Source organism: Venturia canescens, chromosome 4 (assembly GCF_019457755.1).
Source record: "Venturia canescens isolate UGA chromosome 4, ASM1945775v1, whole genome shotgun sequence".
Classification (NCBI taxonomy): Eukaryota; Metazoa; Arthropoda; class Insecta; order Hymenoptera; family Ichneumonidae; genus Venturia; species Venturia canescens.
Window position 1 is genome coordinate 20,037,908 of NC_057424.1, and position 23,653 is coordinate 20,061,560.

General features: G+C 36.6%; 5 protein-coding genes and 1 long non-coding RNA gene across 20 annotated transcripts; 4 read left to right on the forward strand and 2 right to left on the reverse strand.

The window, feature by feature from the left end:
- Positions 1-286: 286 nt before the first annotated feature.
- Positions 287-3,847, reverse strand: PICK1 (protein interacting with PRKCA 1). 13 transcript variants are annotated; one of them, XM_043415586.1, is made up of 7 exons: positions 3,696-3,847; positions 3,518-3,590; positions 3,243-3,389; positions 3,065-3,130; positions 2,195-2,513; positions 1,911-2,106; positions 287-1,833 (listed from the first exon to the last, which is right to left on the reverse strand). In XM_043415586.1, the coding sequence occupies exons 2-7, from the start codon at positions 3,556-3,558 to the stop codon at positions 1,124-1,126; spliced, it is 1,479 nt and encodes a 492-aa protein (XP_043271521.1). In that variant the 5' UTR covers positions 3,559-3,590; positions 3,696-3,847; the 3' UTR covers positions 287-1,123. The 13 variants fall into 13 exon arrangements, with proteins under 13 accessions (XP_043271521.1, XP_043271522.1, XP_043271523.1 ...); XM_043415587.1 differs by having other exon boundaries at positions 3,674-3,839; XM_043415588.1 differs by having other exon boundaries at positions 3,736-3,822.
- Positions 3,848-4,506: 659 nt separating this feature from the next.
- On the forward strand, positions 4,507-6,718 carry l(1)G0320 (signal sequence receptor subunit 1 l(1)G0320). Its single transcript, XM_043417814.1, has 5 exons — positions 4,507-4,800; positions 5,135-5,308; positions 5,731-5,990; positions 6,090-6,357; positions 6,446-6,718. The coding sequence occupies exons 1-5, from the start codon at positions 4,737-4,739 to the stop codon at positions 6,517-6,519; spliced, it is 840 nt and encodes a 279-aa protein (XP_043273749.1). The 5' UTR covers positions 4,507-4,736; the 3' UTR covers positions 6,520-6,718.
- A 597-nt stretch (positions 6,719-7,315) lies between these two features.
- On the forward strand, positions 7,316-10,412 carry LOC122409904 (glycosylated lysosomal membrane protein-like). 2 transcript variants are annotated; one of them, XM_043417806.1, is made up of 6 exons: positions 7,316-7,559; positions 8,488-8,745; positions 8,882-9,085; positions 9,165-9,395; positions 9,474-9,763; positions 9,939-10,412. In XM_043417806.1, the coding sequence occupies exons 1-6, from the start codon at positions 7,491-7,493 to the stop codon at positions 10,108-10,110; spliced, it is 1,224 nt and encodes a 407-aa protein (XP_043273741.1). In that variant the 5' UTR covers positions 7,316-7,490; the 3' UTR covers positions 10,111-10,412. The 2 variants fall into 2 exon arrangements, with proteins under 2 accessions (XP_043273741.1, XP_043273742.1); XM_043417807.1 differs by lacking the exon at positions 7,316-7,559 and adding an exon at positions 8,052-8,188.
- Positions 10,413-10,604: 192 nt separating this feature from the next.
- On the forward strand, positions 10,605-13,028 carry CIAPIN1 (cytokine induced apoptosis inhibitor 1). The gene is made up of 5 exons (XM_043417815.1): positions 10,605-10,885; positions 11,089-11,393; positions 11,561-11,705; positions 12,267-12,379; positions 12,664-13,028. The coding sequence occupies exons 1-5, from the start codon at positions 10,741-10,743 to the stop codon at positions 12,775-12,777; spliced, it is 822 nt and encodes a 273-aa protein (XP_043273750.1). The 5' UTR covers positions 10,605-10,740; the 3' UTR covers positions 12,778-13,028.
- cue (Protein cueball) lies at positions 12,925-22,965 on the reverse strand. 2 transcript variants are annotated; one of them, XM_043417804.1, is made up of 7 exons: positions 22,817-22,965; positions 18,709-18,927; positions 18,423-18,615; positions 17,527-18,135; positions 17,000-17,314; positions 16,618-16,897; positions 12,925-16,510 (listed from the first exon to the last, which is right to left on the reverse strand). In XM_043417804.1, exons 1-7 carry the CDS (start codon positions 22,896-22,898, stop codon positions 16,412-16,414), a joined length of 1,797 nt encoding a protein of 598 aa, XP_043273739.1. In that variant the 5' UTR covers positions 22,899-22,965; the 3' UTR covers positions 12,925-16,411. The 2 variants fall into 2 exon arrangements, with proteins under 2 accessions (XP_043273739.1, XP_043273740.1); XM_043417805.1 differs by lacking the exon at positions 22,817-22,965 and adding an exon at positions 19,091-19,434.
- Positions 22,022-23,287, forward strand: LOC122409911 (uncharacterized). The gene is made up of 2 exons (XR_006260790.1): positions 22,022-22,541; positions 22,960-23,287. It is a non-coding gene; the product is annotated as an uncharacterized lncRNA (long non-coding RNA).
- Positions 23,288-23,653: the final 366 nt, after the last annotated feature.

Genomic DNA, 23,653 nt, shown 5'->3' on the forward strand with positions numbered 1-23,653 from the left:
TACGTTTTTTTTGGTATCGAGAAGTTCAATCTTTTGTCAATACGCGTAGTTTTACGAGTGAAGAATCCTATATTAAAATAAAATAAATAAATAAAAATAAAAAATAAATAAATAAAAATGGAAAAATTGGATTTCGCATAGTTGCGAAATCAAATTGCCCGAGGATAAAGCTGGCACGCTTATATTACATTACAGTGCATGCATCGCAATGTGGAATTACGCGACAAGCTGAAGGTAAAAAAAGTGAATGGTGAGAATACGAGGTTATCGAGAGTGAAAAAAAAAATATTGTAAAATCATGTTTTATTAACAATATTTTATATTTAATATGATTCTTCCATACAAATAAATGCCATAATTAATTCGAGGTAAAATGCAACGCATTGAATATTAATAACGACAATAATAATGATATAATATATATTAATCTTTGTTTTCATCTTTGGTATATAGAATGTTTCGTACTAAACATTTTTGTTTTTATGCAAGGATAATCGTACTTGTTTAAATATTATACGAGATCAGGGATACTCTTGGAAAAATATATCGAGATATTTTATCCCAATATTGAGACTATTCTTTCTTCTTAGTTCAACTTCGATCACGAGTCTAGTTCAAGCATTGAAAAATCTTTTCTTTTTTGTGATTCTGTAAAATGCATTATGCAACCATTCGATATCGCAAGACAATATTTTTCTCACATCCTCAAAAAATGCTCATAATTTTTCAGTCGAAATAGTCTTGTTCGTCGATTCTATATTATTGAACAATGGCAAAATAAAAAAAAATTTCAAAGCACTATGAAAAAACGATATATGTTTTGAACATGATTTCTCGGGAAGTTTGTCTAGCATGAAAAGTGTAAAGTTTAGCCAGAGCGACGACTCGAAGTTTATGAACATTTTTTGATTGGCACCAAAATGACGTGATCGATTTTCCGTTTTTTTCACTTAGCATAATTGTTTTTTCTGTTGTTGTTGTTGTTGTTTTATTTTAATGTAAAATACCTTATTGAATAGTGTGTCTCAAGGAGCATAGAAAATATGATATCAACCTTGGTATGCTTGAGGATGGTTTGATCTCGTGCTTATGCAGGATGGATTTGTTCGTTGATGAGAAAAGATCATTGCAGGTCAACGAGCTGGGGTATCAAGGGTGGATTTTCTTTGGTATCGAGTAAGAGATTGTCTTCAGTTTCTTTGGGTTTTTCATCGGTGTAATAAACGTCATCATTATCGTCGTTGCCGTCCTCGGTCAAGGGAAGTCCCGGTGTTTTGTATTGAAAAGCAGTTTGCGAAAGATCGACTTCGACAGGAAACAAGGTATTTTGAGCCAAGAGGTCTCTTGTGTCAGCATAATATTTGGCCAGACCAGAAGCGAATTTTTGCAGTTGCCACACAACGTCTTGGACGTGTTTATTGTCGAGTAACTCGAGTTTGACTAACACGTCTGAACGTAATTTGGCAAATTTGGCTCTCGCCTCTTGTCTACAACGCAAGATAAGACGATACTCGTAATTTCCGGTTTCTACTCGATAAAGAGGCTCCTGGAGCGTCGCGTAACTCTGCTCCTCATCGTCGAGCTCTTTGACCTTGAGACAGTACGATAAATACTCGAATTTAGCATCAGCGTATTTGCTTATGGTCAAACGAGTGTCTGGTATCGCTTTGTGCAGGTAAGTTCCAAGGTCACTAAGAATTGGCTTCAACGCTTTCAACATCACTACTCCATACTTTTCCATTTGTCGGTGTTGCTCACCAAATTGACGAAATGCCTCGCTCGCTCGTGGCTGTGGCTCCCGAACTCCTATCGACGCAAATGCGTCCCCGAATACTGCACAACCAATTGTTAAACGTTACAGACAGATTTTCGATCATTTTCATGTCAATTTCTAAAAGGTATATGCTTACCCTTGTATATTTGGGTGAGATCAAAAAAGGCGTGCAACGTTGATTTTGCGTGAGCCACGAGACCCCTGTACAAATTTTCAGTACGCTGAAGTGCCATTAGTCGTTGGACAAGTGCATCGTTGCAAAGAATAGCTCGTGACAATCCAAGCGCATCTGCAGTAGCACTCCCCATTCCCTCGACCAATCGATGCTTCACCTGCAATATTATTATTGCAACAATAACATTTCAAAAGATGACTCACTATGAATTCAGCAAAGGTTTGAATATTGGAAGACTTTTACACCTTTTTTAGAGCAATATCCAGAGTTTTCCCCTGTCGTGGATCAGCATGGAGTTTGTTGTAATTAATGCTGACCTGTGATTCGCAAGCTTGTATCATTTTTGCCACTTCAACCTTCGTCTTGCCACGAACCGAGGCTCCGTTAACAGCCACAAGCTCATCACCCGATTGCAAAGTTCCTTCGACAGCAGCTGGTGTGTTGTCGAATACTTGTACTATGTAGAGACACGGACAATAGGGCGCACCGCCACCGATACTTATTCCGATCAGGTTGCTACTATCTTTCTTGACCACCACGTTCCCAGACGTGATCGTCATCCCCCTGATTAGAGACCAAACAAATTTTGGAAATACATTTATCGCAAAGAAAATATGACACCATTTCTTGAATATTTTTGAAATCTTATTTCAGAAATGATTTCTCTGTGGTTTATTTGAACCCAAAACTACCATACGCTGGAATCAGAAATTCACTTAAACTTTAACAAAACATCGAATACAGTCAAGCACAAGAAACAAAAGGATTAAATTGGGATAAAAATGAAGTTGAAGATATCGTGAAAATAAAACAAAAAACGATTTGCACAATTTTTTCAAAGCACATTTACTGTTGGTCAGTATACAGTGGAGAACAAACAAAAACAGTCAATGAAATATGGAAAAGTTATGCATAAAATAATAAACATTAAGATCCAATGTTTGGATACGTAGAAAAATTATCCATGTAACTAGATTTACCTTCTACCAGCAGCAATAAATTTGAAAATCCACGAATATTACCTTTTTCTAATCTACAGATATAAAAAATATTATTTCTGGTTTGCTATTGTTTCTGGATTTCAGAAGACGGAGTGAGCTATAGATGAAACTCACATTTGTTGTATATTTTGTTTTGGTGCAGTTGTGATTTGTTCCTGCGCGACAAGACTTACATCCGGTCTGCATTTCCAAGAGGCGCAAAACATTGACAAATTTGCATAAAGCAAAAGAGGAAGAATGATATGGAATAAAAAAAACTTGTGAAATGTAATGAAAAGTTGATCATGCGTACATGCGGTCTTCCATCATTGCTAGCTGGTGAAGTTCCACACTGGCGGAAGGCGTCTCAGTTGTCGTACGAGAAATCTCGTTGTTGGAAAATTCTAACAAGTTCATAGACGATTCGTTATCCGACGAAAGAATTTTATTATCCGTCAGACTGTTGTGCAACGAGAGACACGAGTGAAGCATGCACGGAACAATAAAAATAAAGCACATCGAGACTGTAAAACAGAAAAACGGACGATACGTTGAACATATTAATTTGAGAATATCTTAACAACAAACATTTTGTCCTCCTCAAAGAAAAAGTCATCCTCGAAATCCATTTTTACGGCCGAGCTTTTTTGTGCCTGCTTTTCTGCAACGTTACGGAGGATTGATTTTTTTTTTTAATATGTTAGGTTAAGTTTCATTCTTCCCTTATACATTTCTTATACTAACGGACGATACGTCTATTTCGTACCACAAAGATTTATATTATAATTTTATATTATTCCATTTACACATTCGTCAAATGCGGAAAACTACATTAATATTTTGGCGTTGTATATATTTTTCCGAAGCTTCTGAAGTAACTTTGACAGATGCTGTTCCGACAGAAACAACAAGACACGAAGAATGATTGAATTTCGTCGGAAATGGTCGAAAACCTGGTGGTGTTTTTTGAACTAACTACAATAACCGCTTTGAAAGTTCTCAGTCGATCATTACTTCGATCAACAGTCGAACACAGCTTTGCTAACAATGCTGTGTTCCATCACCAAGAGCACGTATACTTGCGATACTGGCAGCAGATTTTTAAATATACTCTTGATTTTTGATATATGAAAAGTGTTTTCGGATCTTCAAAAATACGTTTTTTATACAACAATTTTTAAATCTGAAATCTGACACACTATACCGAAACTTTCCAGTTGGTGGTATAGCTCAGTTGCTGGTATCTCGTTTATATTTACGTAATTACTAAAAAAAACCATGATTCGTGGAAAATAATGCATAGAGTTTTTAACATATTTTAACAATTTTATAACTATCAGTAAACATTCAAATAAAAATAGTGATAAAGTAAACATTTTTTTTCATTGAAAAAAAAGGTTTTGAGAATATTTCTCTCACACTACAGGAAAAAAATGTGTTGCCCTCTTTGAGCAAATATTCGTATCACTAAGAAGATAAAAAATCATACCACATTTTCTTCGATGAATCGTCGTATCTATGTTGCATTCGAAAAAGTATTCATAGACTTATTTCTCTGCTGTTCCACGTTGTCGATTTGACGACTACTGCCGCACCGTCCTTCCACGTAGCAAGTTAGAATGTAACGCCAGTTTGCCAACGGTATGCTCAGTTGAAGGCAGTTCGCGTTCTTGTATTATAGTTTGTTGCGGCAGTGGATCATAAGCGCATTTCACTTCATTCGATCTCATCCTAACGGACAAACTCTCGCTGTGTCTTTTTAAGACCGATTTCACTGTGAGATTCTAGCTTACTTAATCCATTTAAAATGAAATACTTCGGTTTATTTATTCTTCTGGTTGTACCGGCGCTGCTCTCGTTCGTCAATCACGGTAAAACAACATCGATTATTTGAAAATTTGTGATAGACATTATTTTACGATTCAAATATGCCAAGTATGGAGACCTGCAAACCGGATTAAGCATGCTCGAAGTAGATCAAGTTATGAATGAATTTGTGTTGAAAAACCTTTTTCCTTCCGTCCTACAAGTTTTCACTCTTTCACCCTCCTTTTAAAATTATTTTTTCGGAATCGTTCAGCCCGAACAGTCACTAAAAGCAATGCCAGATTTGTCCATACCACAGTCGACAGTAATCATTCAAACCATTTTGCTTAGTCAATTTGAAGACACATTTCAATTCAAGAAAATTTCATTGTCTTGTAGGAGCTGCATATGCACAGGATGAGGAAATTGGTGATGACATAAATGATGTTGACGGAGAAGAGGCTAGCGTTCTGTCCGAGGATGAACTGGAAGAGGAAACAGTAACCGCATCTGCAGATGCAGATACAACGATTCTCTTTACTAAACCGATCCATCAGGCGTTATCCACCCTTGGTAAATATTCAATTTTTTAAGAAAAATACTAATAAATATCTTTAATATTCAACTTTGAGATTTCCTGGATGTAAATCAACTTTTATTTGAATTTTTTTTTAAAGTCAAAGAAGAAATTGTAACATTTTTGTCAAATCCTGAAGTGTATAGAATTCTTTAAATGTGAAAAAAAAAGCAATTTGTGGTATTTTTTCAGATCAAGAACTTTTTACCAGAAACATTTGAACTCGCTGTTATGTGAAAGAATTTTGCAATAGAATATTTGACAAATATCTTTATAGATGACAGACAACAATGAGAAACAACAAAATATTCTAAACTCTTAGAGTCGTCGATTGGATGATAAAGTTAGGAGTTTTAAAAAAATTTGGAACTAAAATGAATAATTCAAAATTAATCATGAATACATTGTCATTTTTCAGAATTGCCAGCTGGTAATTGGGTCGAGATTCTGGTTGGTTTCATGAACAAGGGAAAAACTGACTTTATCCTAGAAACGTTAGATGCATCTTTCCGTTATTCGATGGATTTCAATTTCTACATACAGAATTTCTCAACTCTTGCTGTGAACAAAGTTGTAAAGCCTAATCACGAAGCCACATTGGCATATTCGTTCATCCCGTCTGAAACATTTGCAGGACGTCCATTTGGACTGAACGTCAATCTTAATTACAGAGACGCAGTGAGTAACATTTCCTTTTAAATTGGATCCTAATTTCGTCGACACAATTTCTCTTTGTGTTTAGCATTTGACTGACAATGTAAATTCGTTCATTTTCAGAATGGTTTGACCTTCAGCGAAGCTGTGTTTAATGAAACTGTCCAAGTCGTCGAGTTGGACGAAGGTCTCGACGGTGAAACGGTATTTTTGTACGTTTTCCTCGCTGCTTGTGTCATCCTGACTCTTGTTTGTGGCCAGCAACTGCTGTCTTCTCTTGGACGAAAATCCCGATCCTCCTCGTCGAGGAAAGCACCCGTCGAAATGGGCACTTCCAATCCTAATAACGTTGATTTTGATTGGTTACCAAAAGATACGCTCAACAGACTCAGTGAGTAAAAATAAAGTTTTTATTCAATTTCTGCATTTATACGCCATTTTTGACTAATAATTACGATTTGCAAATTTTATCATTGCAGACAAATCGCCCAGAACGCCAAAACAAAGTCCCAGACAGAGGAAAGCCAAGAGATCAGTAGGCTCAGACGACTGAAATGTGTTTATATACAATTATTTATAGGACTTATTTAAGAGAGTGAAGCGAATGTGAGTGACAGAGGTGAATTAATCGTGAGAGAACGTACATTATAGATTAAACCTTTTTTTTAATTACGATTATGAAATACTCTAAGCTCTCAAAAACGTTTGTATCTACAAAAAAAAATTAATTGAATTAAATGTTTTTGACAAAATTCCTGAATGTCCGTTTTGTTTTGATAAATTCAATTACAGAAATAAATCACCTGTTTCGTTAATATTTCTTCTTTCTAAGAACTACACATCTAAAGTGGCCAAATAATTTGTAGGACCAAGATTGTCAAATCCTACAATTCGACAAGAATCTCATCTTTGACAATTACTCTCATATGATTAGACTTTTTTTTGGTACGAAAAATAAATTAACTTCTATTGCAAATGCATACAATTTTGAAGAACATCCCTATTCTCAAAATTGAACTTTTGAATGTATTTTTAAAAATTGACTCTCACGGTCATAGTCCCGAAATTTGTATGAAACTATTCTTAGCCGAGTTTCGCGGAAATTTCGTACATAATAAAATTATTCGAAAGAATCGTTGACAAATGTTGCATTGTTCTTGGACCACCTTTATTTGTCGTTGACAATCAAATATTAAGTAGATTGTAAGGAGCACCGATAACAATCGTAAAACAGAAATTAACGTACGTAAATCACTCTGGGTTAGTCCTGGCGGTCCTGGCTATTCATATACCTTAGTACGGCTTAGCTACTTGGTGGGAGAAAGGCGTGTAGTGGTTCGGAACTTCGGAAGGGGAAATGTCTTTGTTGGTAGTTAGCGAGGCTATAGAATTCGTGCGAGTCGTGCTTAGCCTGCTCTGCTTCTCACAATCAGCTGTGATTCGTTATTGATACGTTAACAATGTCGTATAGTTACTCGTGTTAATTGTAAATATTTCAGAAATATAAAGAAATATACCGGAAAAATGTTTCCTTCAAATAATTTGTGCCTTATATTAATATTGATAAGTAGCTGCTGTGCGACGCAAAGAACGGTACGTCAAAAATATGTTAAATCTGCGTTGCTTGTATAAACAAGCGGAGATAACCTCATACGTCACGAAATGGACGGTTTTTTAAAATTTTTAACCAACTTTGAAAAAAAAAATTATCGTAAAAATGTACGTGCATTTTGTGAAATTTAATATCATTCGAAAAAATTAAAATGCATAACGCCCCCTGTAACTTGATGCTCGTCCAAAGTCAGCAGCTGCGACGTGTATGTGTTTTCCGCCATCAGCAATTTTGTTTAATTCTAGATGAAAAAATTTTATCACGTAACCCCCTTAACACCATAAATCGCTGTCATTTACAAAACTTGTTATTCAAGTGATATCTCATGATGCCTATTCTTTTCGTCAACTCTTTGTGTAGCATTACACAAAGATTCCTTCAGTTTCCATGACAACCGCGGACGTCGTCGCACGCTCCATCACTTTTTTTTCCTCTTTGCTTCTCCTGATAAGAGTTTGAAAATGACACATGCTTCAGTAGGCCACGAGGCAAAGGCAAAAGTCCAATCGGGAAATTGGACAAGGCCAAGTGGGAAAATATCAATTCAGAATTTACTATTTTGATGCCAAACATTTTTTCAGTGGTCATAAAATCAGCAATTTTTAGAATGGTTTTGGAAGAAGCTTTTCCTTTCTGTTACTATATATGATGTTGAATGCTGGTCTTGTGACTTTTTGCTATTAAATTTCAAATTTTTCAAATGGTTCTTTTTTCGTTGGAGATTTAATTCCCTGATTTCGTAAATGCTATTCAATTGTCCAATTTCATTGTAAAGAAGGCTTTCCAATGATATAATAAACTTTTGAATAGAATAATTTATATGTCAGTAGGAAAACCACTTAGAAAACAAATTAATGAAAAAAATCTCAATCAATTGATCTATAAAGAGCTGATCATTAATTGTTGCAGTTGAAAACTTTTCTCAACCCTGGATGCAATGATCTTTGTATAGTGGAAAATGTGACAACAGTTTATTTACGAGCTGAAGGTTCTACTGACACTTTGCACTACATATGGGACTTTTTTGGCAATCCTTCTCTTCTACTAGCCGTAACATCTCCGTCCACTCAGTTGAACGTCAATTGGAACGAGTATCTTTTGAATCAACCAAATTCAATTCAATTTACGGAAGAGCCACAGTATACATTTGGAGTTGTTTTACAAAAGGTTTGAGTCGTTAGATATTCTCGTAGAACAAATTTTGTTCTACTATTCTCGTGAAGTATTATGTGATAATTGACATTTTGCGTACATTCAATTACTCTCCATATTCATTTACTCATGTTTCTATGAACAATTTTAGTTTTATGAATTCAACGATGTCAATGATACTGGTGTACTGGGTACCATGAATGATGCTAACATTAATGTTTTGGATACAAAAATGTTCAATTGGATTCGCAATGGTGTATCGAATAACACAAACTTTGTTGAGTTACTAATGAACGGCAATGACTACAATGATTTCTTTGCACATACAAAAAGACAAGGCGATGTGCAGATAATGGTGAACAATTTTTTATTACCTTTGCTTGATTTATTTAATATATATACCATCTTTTTCATAAATTCATCTTTTTTTTCAGCTGAATGGATTTTGTACACTGGACCATTCAGATGTTATGCCGCACATGTTACATTCCGAAAACTCAACTCAAATTGATATAGTATTGAACAATCTGCAGACAAATTCCTCGTTTACGAGTAGCAGATTCGCTATGGAACTGCTTCTTGTCAGTGAAAGTGAAACTCGTACAGGAATGTTTGTCGATGCTAAAAAAAGCTTGGACGACGAACATACACCAGGAATATTTGAGGTAATCAGGATTTTTTTAGACTGATTTGGTTTTCGTGCTGATGTCAGAATTCATAATAAATATTTTATTTCATCAAAGGTTATCGAGCTGCGAACACCACTGGTTAAGTTACCAAACGGGGAGCAGAGCTCAGCATACTTACAGTGGAGACCGGTTTCTTATACTGGACCTTCTCGCGACGTGAGCGAGTCTACCGAAATTGTGAATTATTTACTAGTCAACATCACCAAGAAAGCAAATGTTGCTAAAAATTCTCTTCTGCATGCTTATTACGGAAAAAGAATAGAACAGTTGTTAGTTGAAAAAATGAACGTATCCCTTGGAATGAAGGGCGACGGATTTTATAAAAAAAACAATTATTCAACATGGTAAGTTTGCTTGAAATTTTCAGAGTATAAAACCCAAAAAAATTGTATTTTTACTGAACGATTCAGATGCAACAAGCGTTTATTAGAAATAATCCAAAATCTTGAAGGGAAAATTGAAAATTACCTTCTCAGAAGTAAAGCTAATGATGTTTTTTCATTGCTTTTATTTCTCAAGGACTTTCCTGGTTGGCTATGGAACTCCTCCAGCCGAACAGTTTTCCTATTTGGTCATAATGATAATGGCTATTGGACTTGGTTTACCTGTGCTGCTGATGCTCGCCGTTGGCATTTATTTTTGTGTTCGAAGAATACCAAAACGATACGACAATGCATTCATCAATTCTTAAAGGAAACAACGATGTATCAATATACTTAAGGCTTCTTCGTCCTAATAGGACTTTCGTCCTAATTGTACAGACTTACTCGTGACGATTGATGTAACATTAAATTATTTTATACGACAATGAGGCTGATTAATATTTTCATATTTTATGTTTCAACTTTCCAACAACAGTTTAAGATTTTGTATAAAACACCGTGATACTGCCCAACCGAAAACGTGAAGAAAAAACGAAAAAAGATTCGTCGATTGTGCACTAGAAAAGAAAAAAATATAATGCAAAATAAACTATTGAATTGACATTTTCAACAAGTTCAGATTTTTATTCTATTACATATATAGAAAAATACGTAAAGACGAATTCGAAATAATAAATTTCGAGTCTTTTGAATTTCGATTTTTGTCTCCGTCATTCAAGAAAGCAGTAATACATTTTCCAGTTGATCATAGCGCCACGGCTTCCTTTGGAAACTTCTTGGCCGCTCCTCCATATTTGTTTACAGTTTATATTTGATGTTTGAATACGCATTCATCACTGATTCCGTACTGACGCAATTCCGTGCAACTAACCAAAATCGAAATTTCAACAGTTGAAACATTTGGTTCGAGCAGCATTGATAATAAAATTTTTTCAAATATGATTAATTTATTAAAAAAAGATGATAGTGTTGCTATCATTTTGAACAGCAGTGTCGATCTGAAAGATTTCCTCGACGAGGTTAGCCACATCATTGGATCAGCTGATCGTATTACAATCGTGAGGCCTTCGGAATTTAAAAATGGTATTTAGTAATTGAGATCGTGAAAATATTATTCAGAATTCAATCAATATAAGTGTGCTTCAGATTGCCAGTTGAATATTTTCCATTTCGATTAACTTTGTCTCATTTTAACCTCTTAACATTTTAGCAGTCGCGACTGTATTGGTAATTTGCACTTGTAATTATTTTGATTTTGCACTGTCATTTGTCAAACTATGTTTCAGGAAATCTCAAGTCATCGTCTCTGGATACAGTATTTTCTTTCACAAATGTTGATGATTATGTCTCGGAGGTGTTAAAAATATTAAAACCAGGAGGTGCACTTGTTCTTTATCAAGCAATAGATCTTGGAAAAAAAGATGACTCTAGCAACTTGTTTGGGAGCTCTATTTCGAAATTGAAATTAGGTGGTTTCAGTATTAAAAGCACAACTTCCAAAGCAATTCCTTCGAACATGAAAACTGAGGGCCTTTTTCCACAACCGCTTGATGGAGTTTGTACAATAATCGCTGAGAAACCTAACTTTGAGGTTTGTTCCTTAATATTTTGACTTCTTTACTTTTAATCCAACCCTTTGATGTATCCTGAATTAAAAGGAAAATGATAATTTTTGTGATAAATTTTGAAATTCATTTATCCAATATTCTTGGGATTTTTGATAATAAAATTGAAGATTTGATGAATGAAAAATTACAGATTGGCTCGTCAGTTAAATTGAACCTTGCCCAACCAGCTTCGAATGTTTGGAAAATTGATGATGTAGTGGAGGATGATCTGATAGACGAGGACAATCTATTGGAAGAAGATGATATAGTGAGACCTGAAGCAGCTTCTCTAAGAGGTACGATAACAATGAGCGAATAAAAAATAAAGCGATGCACACGTTTTTGGAAATTACTTCAAACAATATGAATTTCTTGAATATGAAAATATATTTTCACAATGTACACCCTCGCATGGGTACAGCTTTTAGACACTCTATTTTGGCCAAGTCATTTATCTTTGTCCAATGCATGTTTTGGCCACATCATAAATTTTGAAATATCCACTTGAATCGCTAGTCTCAGACATTCGTAAAATTATTCACTGAAATAGGTTTTTGAGTACAATTGCAATCGGCATTCATGGAAGACAAAAAATAATATCATTCCATGTACTGAAAGTCAAAATAAGGCGGAGCAAGGCAAATTTTTGGGTACGTTTTCTTTTCAACTAAAACATTTCAGTAAAGTCGGTGCAACAAGTTTTACAGTCTTTACAAAAACTCCAGTTGCTGTTCTGAATTGAAAATGGGTACAACAAACAAACTTAGTAGGAATTTCGCGGAAATGAATTTGATTCTTATTCTACGTACGATTAGCCATTAGCAAAAACAATAATTTTTTAATGTTAAAAATTCCAGTGTGCGGTACAACAGGGAAACGCAAAGCATGTAAGGATTGCTCGTGCGGATTAGCTGAAGAATTGAACGGAGGAAAGCCACAACCGAAAACCGCTAATTCATCATGTGGAAACGTGAGTTACACGATATAAAAAATTTATTTAAATTTATTTAATTTATTTCTCGTCATCGTGGACGTTCGTGAATCATTGAAAGCTAGGTTTTCGTTTTTTGGATAAGAGAATTATTATCAAAAATCGCAAATTTTTCAGAACCTTTTCATCATAAGCAGTTTTTTACCAATGCTAATATTCGGTTGTTCGCTCTTGATAAGAATGTCGATTCGCGATTATCACTGTCTAAATGAATCAACGGTCAATCCGCAGAGTATCCGAGTCACGACGATCTCAATTTTCAGTGTTACCTTGGAGATGCATTCCGCTGTGCGAGTTGTCCGTATCTCGGAATGCCAGCGTTCAAGCCAGGCGAGAAGGTGGTACTACCGGAGGGGCAATTGGCAGCGGATAATTAGTGGGAACTCGAGGCCAGCGTTGAATTTTTCTTCGTTATAATAACTTCGCTCTAATTCCACTCCTAACTTCGATATTTTCACAAGGATCCTTTGTGTTTTTTCCGGTTTCGAAGATGAAATATGATTGATAGTAAGAAAAAACCGATGTATTAATAAGATATAGACCCATTTTATTTGATAATCATATACAATGTACATCATCTTTATTCATTCGTTCGTGTGAGGTCAGATAAACATTGCATTAAATTTGATACTAGTTGTTCTTCATTTACGATATCATCCATTGTAATTCTACTCGAATGAGGTATGTCAGATGCATTACCGCAAGTTTTCAATCCCGCACTCGACAGCAGAGTCAAGTGTGCGAGTTTTTTTGGTGGGGAAAAAAAAGTCAGGAAAACAATTGAATTGAACTTTCTACCTGGGAAGTACACCTCGATATTATATTTATTTATATATATTTCGTTTGTTTTTTTGGCTGCATGTACTACTCGTCCAAGAACAGTACGTTATAGTACCAAGTCCGTTTGTAAATTCACATACATGCATATATCTGCATGTACCCAAGTATATTTATATATATATTTGTTTATAAGTACCGAATATTCTTAAGATCGGTGTATTCGAAATGCACTTTATGCTCGGCGAAACAGCGAGCTTCATCACTTTCGACGAATATACCGATTACAAGATTAATCTTTGTTTTTAGACATTTTTTGTTTTGGTTTTTTTTGTATTTTTTGGGACTATACCCCTTTCACCATAAATCCACTATCTCGTCTCTGCGGATGAGTGTGTGGGAGAAGGGTATTTTCCATTAATTTTTTCTCCCGTATATATATATCAATAATAATAATCTATAGCAAAAAACTTTATACAATATTAGAAATGAATAATCCGGTACACTTTTTCGGGTGCAAAAGCGCGTTTTTAAGTCTTTCATCTTGTGTGTTGGTACAGATTATTAGTTTTCCATGATAATTTATCATTACGTATTCGTTATACGCACTACGTCGAAGGGGGGCGCCTATCTTTGTGAATTTTTTTCCGACACAAAGCGAGGACAATAAAAAATATAAAAGAAACAATCGTTCAAGCATGATTTCCGAACGAACTGCATTTTTATTTGCTAGCGTGTGCCTTTAGCTCAGTGCTGAACTCTCGAAAAAGGCAGTCGTTGGTTAGTTCTCAGATTACACCGAGGAAAAAATGTTTCGTTAAACTTGAGAACCGAGCGTAGTCCTATTTTCGTCTTGATCACCTCCATCGCGCTCATTCGCAAGTTTCATTTTCACCTTACTCTGTCGTTAGGCCAGATTTTCATCCTTAGTATTTGTCCTGTGGGCTCGCATGATTTTTTTTTCTTTTCTTTTTTTCTCATTTTCTCTACATATTTATATATACTACTAACTGCTTTGGTGCATATCAAACCCTACAGTTCATCTTCGACAATTGATCCTTCAGCTGAACTACTTAAAAAATCAATCCACTTTGTTTTTCTCCCTGTTTTCGTGTTACGAGCTGCAATTGATCAACAACCTGCGGAACTTATTACCATGATGACCTTACACACTACTATAGAAATAAAACACTATCTCATTTAATAGTCTATGTACAGGAATAACGCATAATACATGGGAATTGTAAAACCTTGAAGTCGTTTTTTCCTTTTTATATCACTTTACACAACTTGTTTTGTTTTGTTTTTTTTTCTTTTCTTTCCATATCCAAGAGATTCGATATTTAAGGTCATCATCTCCCTGTTTTCCGTGTGGAGTTTACTATTTCGTACTTTTTCTTGGCTACCAATTGTAATGCATTAAGTTACCAAGGGATTGCGCCACTTTTTTCGGTCTTTTATCAAGTACATAATCTTCTCGAATTTTAATTCAAACGTCAAATCACCACTGAATAAAACGTCGCGAATGAATGCAAACAAGAATACAAAGTTGGACGAATGATGAAATTTTTCTATGTACAATAAAATCGGAGTTTTTCGTTCACGGCATTTTATTGCATTGCTAATTTGACGCAATTCAATTATTTTCAGTATTTAGGTATAGTTTAGTGAAGCATTTTTTGTCCCTCGATTTTGTCCCGAAGACGTTGAAAACCGAAGAGTTTCGGCTCGTGCATTCCTAGTTACGACATCGATTCGATTCGAAGGATTAAAGGCATTTGAAAAAAATGATTTTGCAAAGCTGATAAATAATTTGCGCTTAGTTTTTTAATGAATTTTTCAATTTCTGGAATCTACCCGAAATAATATTCTATCCCCAAGCCCAAGAATGTTGGAATATTTCGATGAAAAACTCCATTTACAGTTAGGAATGTACGAGCTGAACGATCTTCAGTTATTTTCGTTAACGAGGACTAATAAAATCAGCGCAGCAATCGGGGATGTGTATTTTCATGGGCGTTGCGTGTGAGCCTCTAATTAGCCGGGCTCAAAAGTCGTGTTGGATATGTTTAACGGAAGTTCATATGAAGTGAAGAATAAAGTTTTTTTTTCGCTAATCGATGATCGATATACGATTCAAAATGGAAATTGCGCTGTCTCGAAATCTTCGTCACCATTTTCGATTTTGGATGTTTCGCAATTCATACGCTAACTTATACGACGATAAAAAAAAAACAACAAATAAATGGGGTAAAATGTTATCTACTTACAGCGAATGGTGAAGTAAAAAAAAAAAGAAAATGATCGGTCTCATGTTATATCGTGTACTCTTTGGCAACAAAAATAGGACGCTTCAGATTAAATCTTAACAACGAAGAAAAAGATAATGACCAATCGAATATGAAAACCAATGTGTTTGAGTCAGAGCGAGCGACGATCAGATAACGTACGTTCGTATGCATACCTGGACTTGAACACGATTGATTTACATGTTTAAATTCATAGAGAGCCTGTGCAACTACTCACTGGCCGAATGAACGGCGTAATTTGCTCTACGATTGGCCCATTAACCGTAAAAATTCCGAAGCTTCCACGATTAACAGAACGAAAAAAAAAAACAATGTTTTACAATTAGGCACAACTCGAGAAGCTCGATAAACGATTTAAAGACTTTTTGGAACACAAACATCGCTCGAAAGGCCAAATAAATACTTTTCGAGATAGTTCAATAGAGAAACGAGTAAAAAAATTCGATGAAAAAATATTTATATTCTTTATGAAAGAACAATTATTCGAAATATTCGCCGCTTGTGCGATTCCTTTTTTTAAGCTGCTACAAAAATAATTGATTACTTTTTCGTGATCCCATTTCGAACGATGCCCATATTTCGACTTTAATAAAACAGCACTCAGGATCTGAAGCTTAAGTTGGTCCTGAAACTGCTGTTCTTTCAATCGATTTTTACATCTTCTCTCTCTTTTTTCGCAATAGAAAAGTGTGTGTGTGTGTATGTGTGTGTGTGAGAGTGTGTACGATTTTTGTTCGGTGAACTGGACGCTCACCTCACTCATCGCTGGCGTAATAACCATCAAACTTAACAATAATACTAGTGTCTCTTTTCTTGATTCGAGTTACTACTTGACCTCGAATCATAAGAAAAGCTTCCCTGCCAAACCACCCAGTTTAAGTCCCAACGACTTTCGTCATTTTCTTCGACGAAGATTTGACTCGTGCTAGCAGGAGTTTCCCTCCATATTGTCCAGCAGAGAGTTCTTTTCGTCCTTCTTACGAATTCGGGAGTCGGTATTTCGCAGTTTCGGTTCGAAGCACGGCTGCAATAGATGAAAAAAAAAAACAATATTCATATTTCCTCTTAGTCTAAACAGGAAAATCGAAATTTTCAACACTGTTTGTGTTCATCTATTTAAAAGCTACTCACCGTTTCACAAATGTTCATGTTGCAACAATTCTCAATCATAATCTCACATTGATCACCCGCTATTTGAGGCCGAGCAGTAAGAGGCGTGCTCGCCTTGTTAACGACGATGTGCTTCCTTATTCGTCGTTGGTGTCTGAATTTATGTACATAAAAGCTAAGTATCCCGACCAGTACGAAAAGCAAACCCGACAGGGTCGATAGTCCGAGTATCACCGTTTTGCACCAGAGTTTATCGGCGTAGGTGCTCAATTCCCCTAAGTTTTGGGTCTCATTCGCGCAGCTGTAAAAAATTTGAACGAAAAATTCACGATACATCAATGAAGCCGTGTCAAAGTTGTACATCGCTGGAACGAATTTTTCGTTCGACGAGAATGAAACTTACCTGCACAAACTTGTATCGATGGTGCTCAACGAAGTGAGCCCACTCAGACAAAATATCGAACAAATTTCATCAACGTCGTGCACTTGCTCGCAACGTGGACCTCTCGAATTTTTACAAGTACAATACGGCTCCCCATTTTTAATCGAACAATAACCATCGTTTAGACAATGACCGAGGCACACATTTTGCTCGCATCGCGGGCCCTGGAACGATGGCCCGCATTTGCAGCGTGGCTGACCGTTCGAAGTTATGAAACATTCACCGTGGAGGCAATAGTTATGGCACATTGATCTCTCGCAGTACAAACCGTCAAAACTGTAATGCAAAAAGAGTGTTACAAAAAAAGAAAACAATTAATAATTCTTTATGAACTTAAAATATAAAAGAATCAGAACATAATTTCAATTGACACGTCTTTTTTCGTCATTCAAGCTGACATTCAACTTCTTTTTTTTTTTTTTAAACAAATCACACGATAACCACTAATAATCCTACAGTAATATTTTTGTTTGCTCGCGGGAAATTACCCAGGTTTGCAGTTGCATTTGTCAACAGCGGAATCATGCACACCGTCGTTGAGACATTTGAAGGCGGACTCTTTGATAGCGTCAACTTCCTCGGTGCTCGTGATGAGGTTGTCGTTTTCTTGTCCTGCGAAATTGGACAAACTCGAAACAATATTAATCTGTTCGTTTCGCATGGCAGCACAATTGATGGGGCCAAGATTGTCGCGTGCGATGATACACTTTGGATCGGCATCTCGATGGAAGGCATGAAAAGAAGCCCAAACGCTCGGGAGTTCACTGGGGTGAGGATTTTTCTTTATACTCCAAATGGCTCTGTACGTCCAATCCGTCCAATAAATTTTATCGCGGTCCACCGCCAAGTCATAAGGTTGCTGGTGTCGTCCGTAAACCAAAATTTCACGTTCACTCCCGTCCAAATTGCTCCTCTCGATTTTGTAATAAACACCTTCTTCGTCATCGATCCAATATAATTTTCCAGTCCAATGATCCACCGTAACTCCCAACGGCTCGTACAGATTTTTGCTTACGACTATCGTCGCGTTGCTCCCGTCCAGGTTCGAACTCTCTATGCTGGGATGTGACATGTTGCTGTTCGCCCAATACAGACGTCTGGAACATCCCAAAAAAAGGAGGCAATTTTAAAACTCATTCGATCGATTAATTTCATGGGGATGCTCGTATTTTTATCGTTCTTGTGGAAAAAAAAACTGCATTTTCCTCTCGTCCACATACGATTCCGCGCATTCAATAATAAAAATAACTCAATCGAGTGCGAAGCAATGGGAAATGAGGCGAATCACATAAAAATTCTTTTGTCATCAAAATTTTGTGCGGGAGCTCGAATTTGAATGGAATTTGATCATTTTTGATGGACAGTCAAAATTCGTGTCACTGACCGGTTGCACACGTCCAAGGATATCCCACGTGGTAATTTGTCCGGTAATTTGAGAACAGTGATCGGGTCCCTCGGGCTCGATCCATTCGACGATGCGTGCATGCTCATTACAGCCTGTTCTTTCGTGTCCGTCCAAAACAAATTTTCCGTTGTTTTATCGTAAACCATTCCGATGATCGATGTTCTATTTTCTCCTGAAAAAGCGTTTGTTCAACGATTTTATTAACGAAATGAGCGAAAAAACAATTTTTCCGTCAGTTTTATGGCGTTGAATTTTTCAAACTCACGCGTGTGCAGCGTCCTTGTCTCGAAGTCCGTATCAGCAGTCAGTTTTTTAGTGAATATCGTTAAATTCACATTCCTAGTGTCACTCAGGAACATTAATCTTGACGAATCGTCGTAAGCGATTCCACCGAGATCGATGGCGTCACGATTCCCAAAGTGGCCTGTCGGGGTCCCATTGTTTCCGAAAAATTGAACTTCCTTGCCGATCGTCACCGCCAAATCTGTAAATCAATAATCTTTTAAAACTTTTATTTATTCGTGGATTTATTCGGACACGACGGAATGTAGTCGATAAGTTTGGAAGGAAATCGACGACGCAAATGACATTTATGTGGGCGAGCCCGCGTTACACGATATTTTAACTGGAACCCAAAACAGCGATACCTTCGACGAATCTTTTCAACGTTTTTTTTGACACTTCACAAAGTGCTGTAAGCAGAGGATAAAAAAGTCATGAATTTAAGATTATTCTCGAGGCGAGAATCCATTTTGTACGATGAAAATTGCAAGATCATTCGCCGACTATTAGTACATCGCGATTTCGAAAGAATCTCGAGGAACGTTGATTATCCAATTCCGATATTCGTCGTAAAATTGATAATTTTCATCGCGTCTCGCGGCAACTCGATTCAATGGCGAGGATTGTATCGAAGAAAAATAAACGAGTTAAATCGTTACCGCGAAACCGTGACTGTTTGACGAGTCGAACATAAATCAAAGTTCATTTTCTATTACTTAAGGTTTTGTCACTTCAATCCAGATGCGTTTAAAAATGTGTATTTTTAAATACGCGCACTGCGGTAAGCGACTCTCTGCGCACGTTTCCTTAAGGATAGAAAGGTCAAGTTACGAAGAGAGAAAACGAAGAAAATATCCTGCGTAATCACCGCTCGAATGTTTATTTTTATCGGAAGGGTCAGATTGAAAAAAAACGAATTTATTATCGGTACAAAAAATCGTGAGCAAATATGGCCACGATAGCGAGAGTCTCGATAAAGCACGTTTTGTAATCTGATGGCGAGTGTGAAAATGACGATTTCATTTAGTAAACATGTTATGAGGAAAATTGGCTTTTACGTTATTCCCAGAGTTCGATTATCTGTATTCGTATTTTTTCAATACTCGAATCCGCGACGAGACGTACTTTTCCGAAAGTTGACCTTTTTATCAAGTGCATGAGACCGTTAACGTGATATTACGCAAAAAATGATGTGCGCCTTACCAGATCTGCATCGAGTAAACACGGTCGAGCAGTTTTTCAATTTTTTCGCACGAGTCTCTCTCGCTCGCTCTCTCCCCGTCCGTTCGACGATAAACCAATTTGTAGTTATCACGAACAAAGTTTCTTCTCCGCACAGAATTATATCGTCAATAGTTATATTTACGTCTGTACAACTGACAAGAGCACTAAAGATTAGAGTCAAGTGTATTTCGCAATTGCGAGCGATTCGATAGGGTTCGATGATTCTCTCGTTCAATTTCGCCTTTCAAAACTTCTAGAAATAAAATATTTCGTATACAGGAACGAACGGTGTTTTTACGGTATGCTGTGACTCACGGAAAGAGAAGTTACTGGACGCCGCCGCTGTGTAGCTGTAGGCGCGAGGGAGGGAAAGAGGGAGGGGGGAGGGTGACGAAAACAAAACAAGATCGTTGGACGAGGAAGCAAAATCACACGTTCTGAAATGAATTACGCGCGAATGCGACGTGCTTCATCCTCGACCCTCTTCACCTCGAATGTTTTATGCAGCGACAGACTTTCACCTCGGAAAAACGGGTAGCGCTAAACTTCCATTCCATTTAACACTGAGATCTTTATTTCGTATCTCGCCTCTTTTTTAGTTTACGCAGCAACGAAAGATGATCGCGGGCCAATAAAACGAGCGGGACATACGACACCAGCTCTCAAACCTCGTAACGTTCTTATATAGTAGCGGAACGTTGACAGAAGGAAAGAAATATATTGAAAAATCAAAATTCCAATCGCTTTATTTCGTCCCCGTTTTTTTCGTCGAATTAACCATTTTTCATCACCAATTTGCACCTTTTGTAACAATGCTGAAGTTTGCAACGTTGGAGTCCAACGAAATGAGGGAAAAAACATTTTCAATTGACTAATTTTTTATTTCACGAAGTATCAGTGGAGGTTGAAAAACTACGAATTGGAAATTCGACAGGAAACGAACTTGGAGAATTACTGGAATTTTCGGAGAATTTTTTTAGATCGTTTTTTTAGATCGGTAAAGGTATTTTTTGTACAAACTTCAAATAAATGTTCGTAAACGTTTGTACATAGACTGTGACAGGAACACTGTCGCATCTTATTTAACGACGCTGAAGTTTCCAACGTTGGAGTCCAACGAAATGAACGAAAAAAATGTTTTTAATTCACCAATTATTTATTTCACGAATCGTTGGTGCAGCTTGAAAAACTACGAATCGCAAATTTGGCAGGGAACAAAATAGGAGAATTACTGGAATTATTGGAGAGTTTTTTTCGATCATTTCGTTGGACTCCAACGTTGGAAACTTCAGCGTCATCTTATTTATCCAGTTTCTCACAATATTGATTTTCACGAAAAACGCAAAACATATATATGATTGACGAATATTATTGTCTCGGGTTATGTATGCGCCGTGTTCTGTCGAACATCGTTTCTCAAAATGTTACAGCTCGCTCGTCACGATGCGAAGGATTCATTTTTCTTCGCCGTTCAGCCCATTCTTTCATTGTTGTCCAAGCAAAATTTGAACGATTTGAAATATTGATGAATTAGAATAGAAATATATTAATATTTACATAATGAAATATACTAATATTTAGAAACTTTAGTGATTTATTGACGGTTAAATATTTGCAGTAGAAAATCAGCTTGAAGAAGGCAGCGAATTGAAATTTTTTTGGTGCAAGCTCAGCATGTCACGAATGTTTTTAGATGACGCTGAAGTTTCCAACGTTGGAGTCCAACGAAATGATCGAAAAAAACTCTCCAATAATTCCAGTAATTCTCCTATTTTGTTCCCTGCCAAATTTGCGATTCGTAGTTTTTCAAGCTGCACCAACGATTCGTGAAATAAATAATTAGTGAATTAAAAACGTTTTTTTCGTTCATTTCGTTGAACTCCAACGTTGGAAACTTCAGCGTCGTGTTTTTAGAATGTTCGTGGATCGAGTATCACCGCAACAACGGAATTCTGGAAAGCCGAGAAAACTTTTTTCTTCGAGCGATTTTGCTGAGCTTCGGTCATGACTTTTTTTGGACTTGAGAGATGAACATTTTTTCCGACTCATCAACGACGAGCCATCGAAAAAAGTACCAGCGGATATCAATGACAAAAAAGTCCTATTAATCCCGATGCATTATGCCGAATATTAACGAATTTAGCATATTTCGTTAATCGGTTTATGCAACGAATGAGAATTATGTCATCGATATAGAATAATAGAGATTGAGCGAGTGCATACGTAATAGAAGATTGAACGCTGAAAAAGCCTCCCTGAACGATTGAGTAGGAAGAAAAAAAATGATAGAATTGATGATAAAACGGAAAAAAATGGTGAGAAAGATTGGCCGGTGAAAAAAATTTTTTAGGTTAAAGCTTTAATTAGTTCAATAAATGCTTCGAGGGAAAGTTAAAAATCGCAAAAAAATGAGATTGTAGTCAAAGTTACGCGGGTACACAACGCACACAGGGAGAAAACGTGGGAGCGCACGCGCGCGCGTCTCTTTTGGCGGTCACCTCTGCGATGCATTGACATTAGTTACGTAAAATACGTTTATTTTCGTGTTGAATAAACGAGAAATGATAAGCATAACGGGGAGTGAAGGATTCGGTGAGATTTTTTTCATTCATCACAAGTAAGATTTAATACATTCATCGATCGGAAAAGTAAACAGAAAATAAGGAAATTTCATGTGGTATCGTGGCGTACGTGACACGAAGAACTGGCTGAATGGAGCGATACCACGAGCGCATCGTATTTCAAGCTAGTGTGTATGTTCCACATCGATGTGCCGCACGTACGAATGCGCCGCCGGTCTTATAATATATAATATAGTATCCAGGAAAATCTACCAAATGTTTTTCCTTTATTTTCATTCAACTTACCCCATGATCTGGCATCAGCACGAAACATTAAAACACTCGCGGTGATAACAAACACAATTGATATTTTGCCACGTAAAGCCATAATGATTATTCATTCGTGTTAACTAATATTTTTTCTCTTAACTTTTTTTCGAAACTTGTAGTTCAAAGTTTCGTTACAGTCAGTGGAAATTTTGCCACTGGCTGTGACTATGAACCATGAGGGAAATGGATGGACGAAAGGGATAACCGACACGCACTGTCGTGTCGAACCGCGGCCGAAGGACGGTCGGACGTGAACTGAGCGTGAACCAGACTCGGGCAAATGCTCGTGTCTGCTACATACCTCGTGCGAGATACCGCCTCACTTGTATAGATATATATCCCATAGAAGGTGATATAAAATATATGTTCGATTTTCTCGTTCCGAATTCAATCATTTTTTTTTCAAACTGTGTACGCACCGATAAAATTATCCAATATTTTTAGGAACCTCAACAGATTCAAACCTTATATTTTTTCAATCTAGAATATCATTTTATTTATCATATATTTCGATTTAAAATAACTGCTGGATATATGATACGAATCTCGTAGTGCAATCATCGAAAAAAGTAAATTTTTTCTATAAAATTGTGATGAAAAGTCGATTGAATATTGTGGGTTTGTTCAATCTGTGAAGAAAAGGATAGGTGTCAACCAACAAATTCAATGAAGTATTCACGTTCACACTGTAAATTGGAAATGTTATTTGAGTTTTGGATCGAGCAGTATTGATGATAAAACGCACGCATACATACAGGGTGGGATTTGAGGGAGAACCCGGCTAGAGGGCGGAGGTGTCGCAGAATTATTGCT

Bases quoted from the DNA above. Each gene is read 5' to 3' on its own strand.
- PICK1 (XM_043415581.1), bottom strand. The intron at 2,514-3,064 runs GTGAGTTTCATC...GTCTCTAATCAG, and splicing joins AAACAAAATATACAACAAAT to GGGGATGACGATCACGTCTG. The intron at 2,107-2,194 runs GTGTAAAAGTCT...ATAATATTGCAG, and splicing joins TGGATATTGCTCTAAAAAAG to GTGAAGCATCGATTGGTCGA.
- LOC122409904 (XM_043417806.1), top strand. From the start codon at position 7,491: ATGTTTCCTTCAAATAATTTGTGCCTTATATTAATATTGATAAGTAGC. The intron at 8,746-8,881 runs GTTTGAGTCGTT...GAACAATTTTAG, and splicing joins TTGGAGTTGTTTTACAAAAG to TTTTATGAATTCAACGATGT. The intron at 9,764-9,938 runs GTAAGTTTGCTT...TTATTTCTCAAG, and splicing joins AAAAACAATTATTCAACATG to GACTTTCCTGGTTGGCTATG.
- CIAPIN1 (XM_043417815.1), top strand. From the start codon at position 10,741: ATGATTAATTTATTAAAAAAAGATGATAGTGTTGCTATCATTTTGAAC. The intron at 11,706-12,266 runs GTACGATAACAA...TAAAAATTCCAG, and splicing joins TGAAGCAGCTTCTCTAAGAG to TGTGCGGTACAACAGGGAAA. The intron at 12,380-12,663 runs GTGAGTTACACG...CTCAATTTTCAG, and splicing joins CTAATTCATCATGTGGAAAC to TGTTACCTTGGAGATGCATT.
- cue (XM_043417804.1), bottom strand. From the start codon at position 22,898: ATGGCTTTACGTGGCAAAATATCAATTGTGTTTGTTATCACCGCGAGT. The intron at 18,928-22,816 runs GTAAGTTGAATG...ATTGATTTACAG, and splicing joins TGCTGATGCCAGATCATGGG to ATTTGGCGGTGACGATCGGC. The intron at 17,315-17,526 runs GTAATTTCCCGC...TTTGCATTACAG, and splicing joins AAATGCAACTGCAAACCTGG to TTTTGACGGTTTGTACTGCG.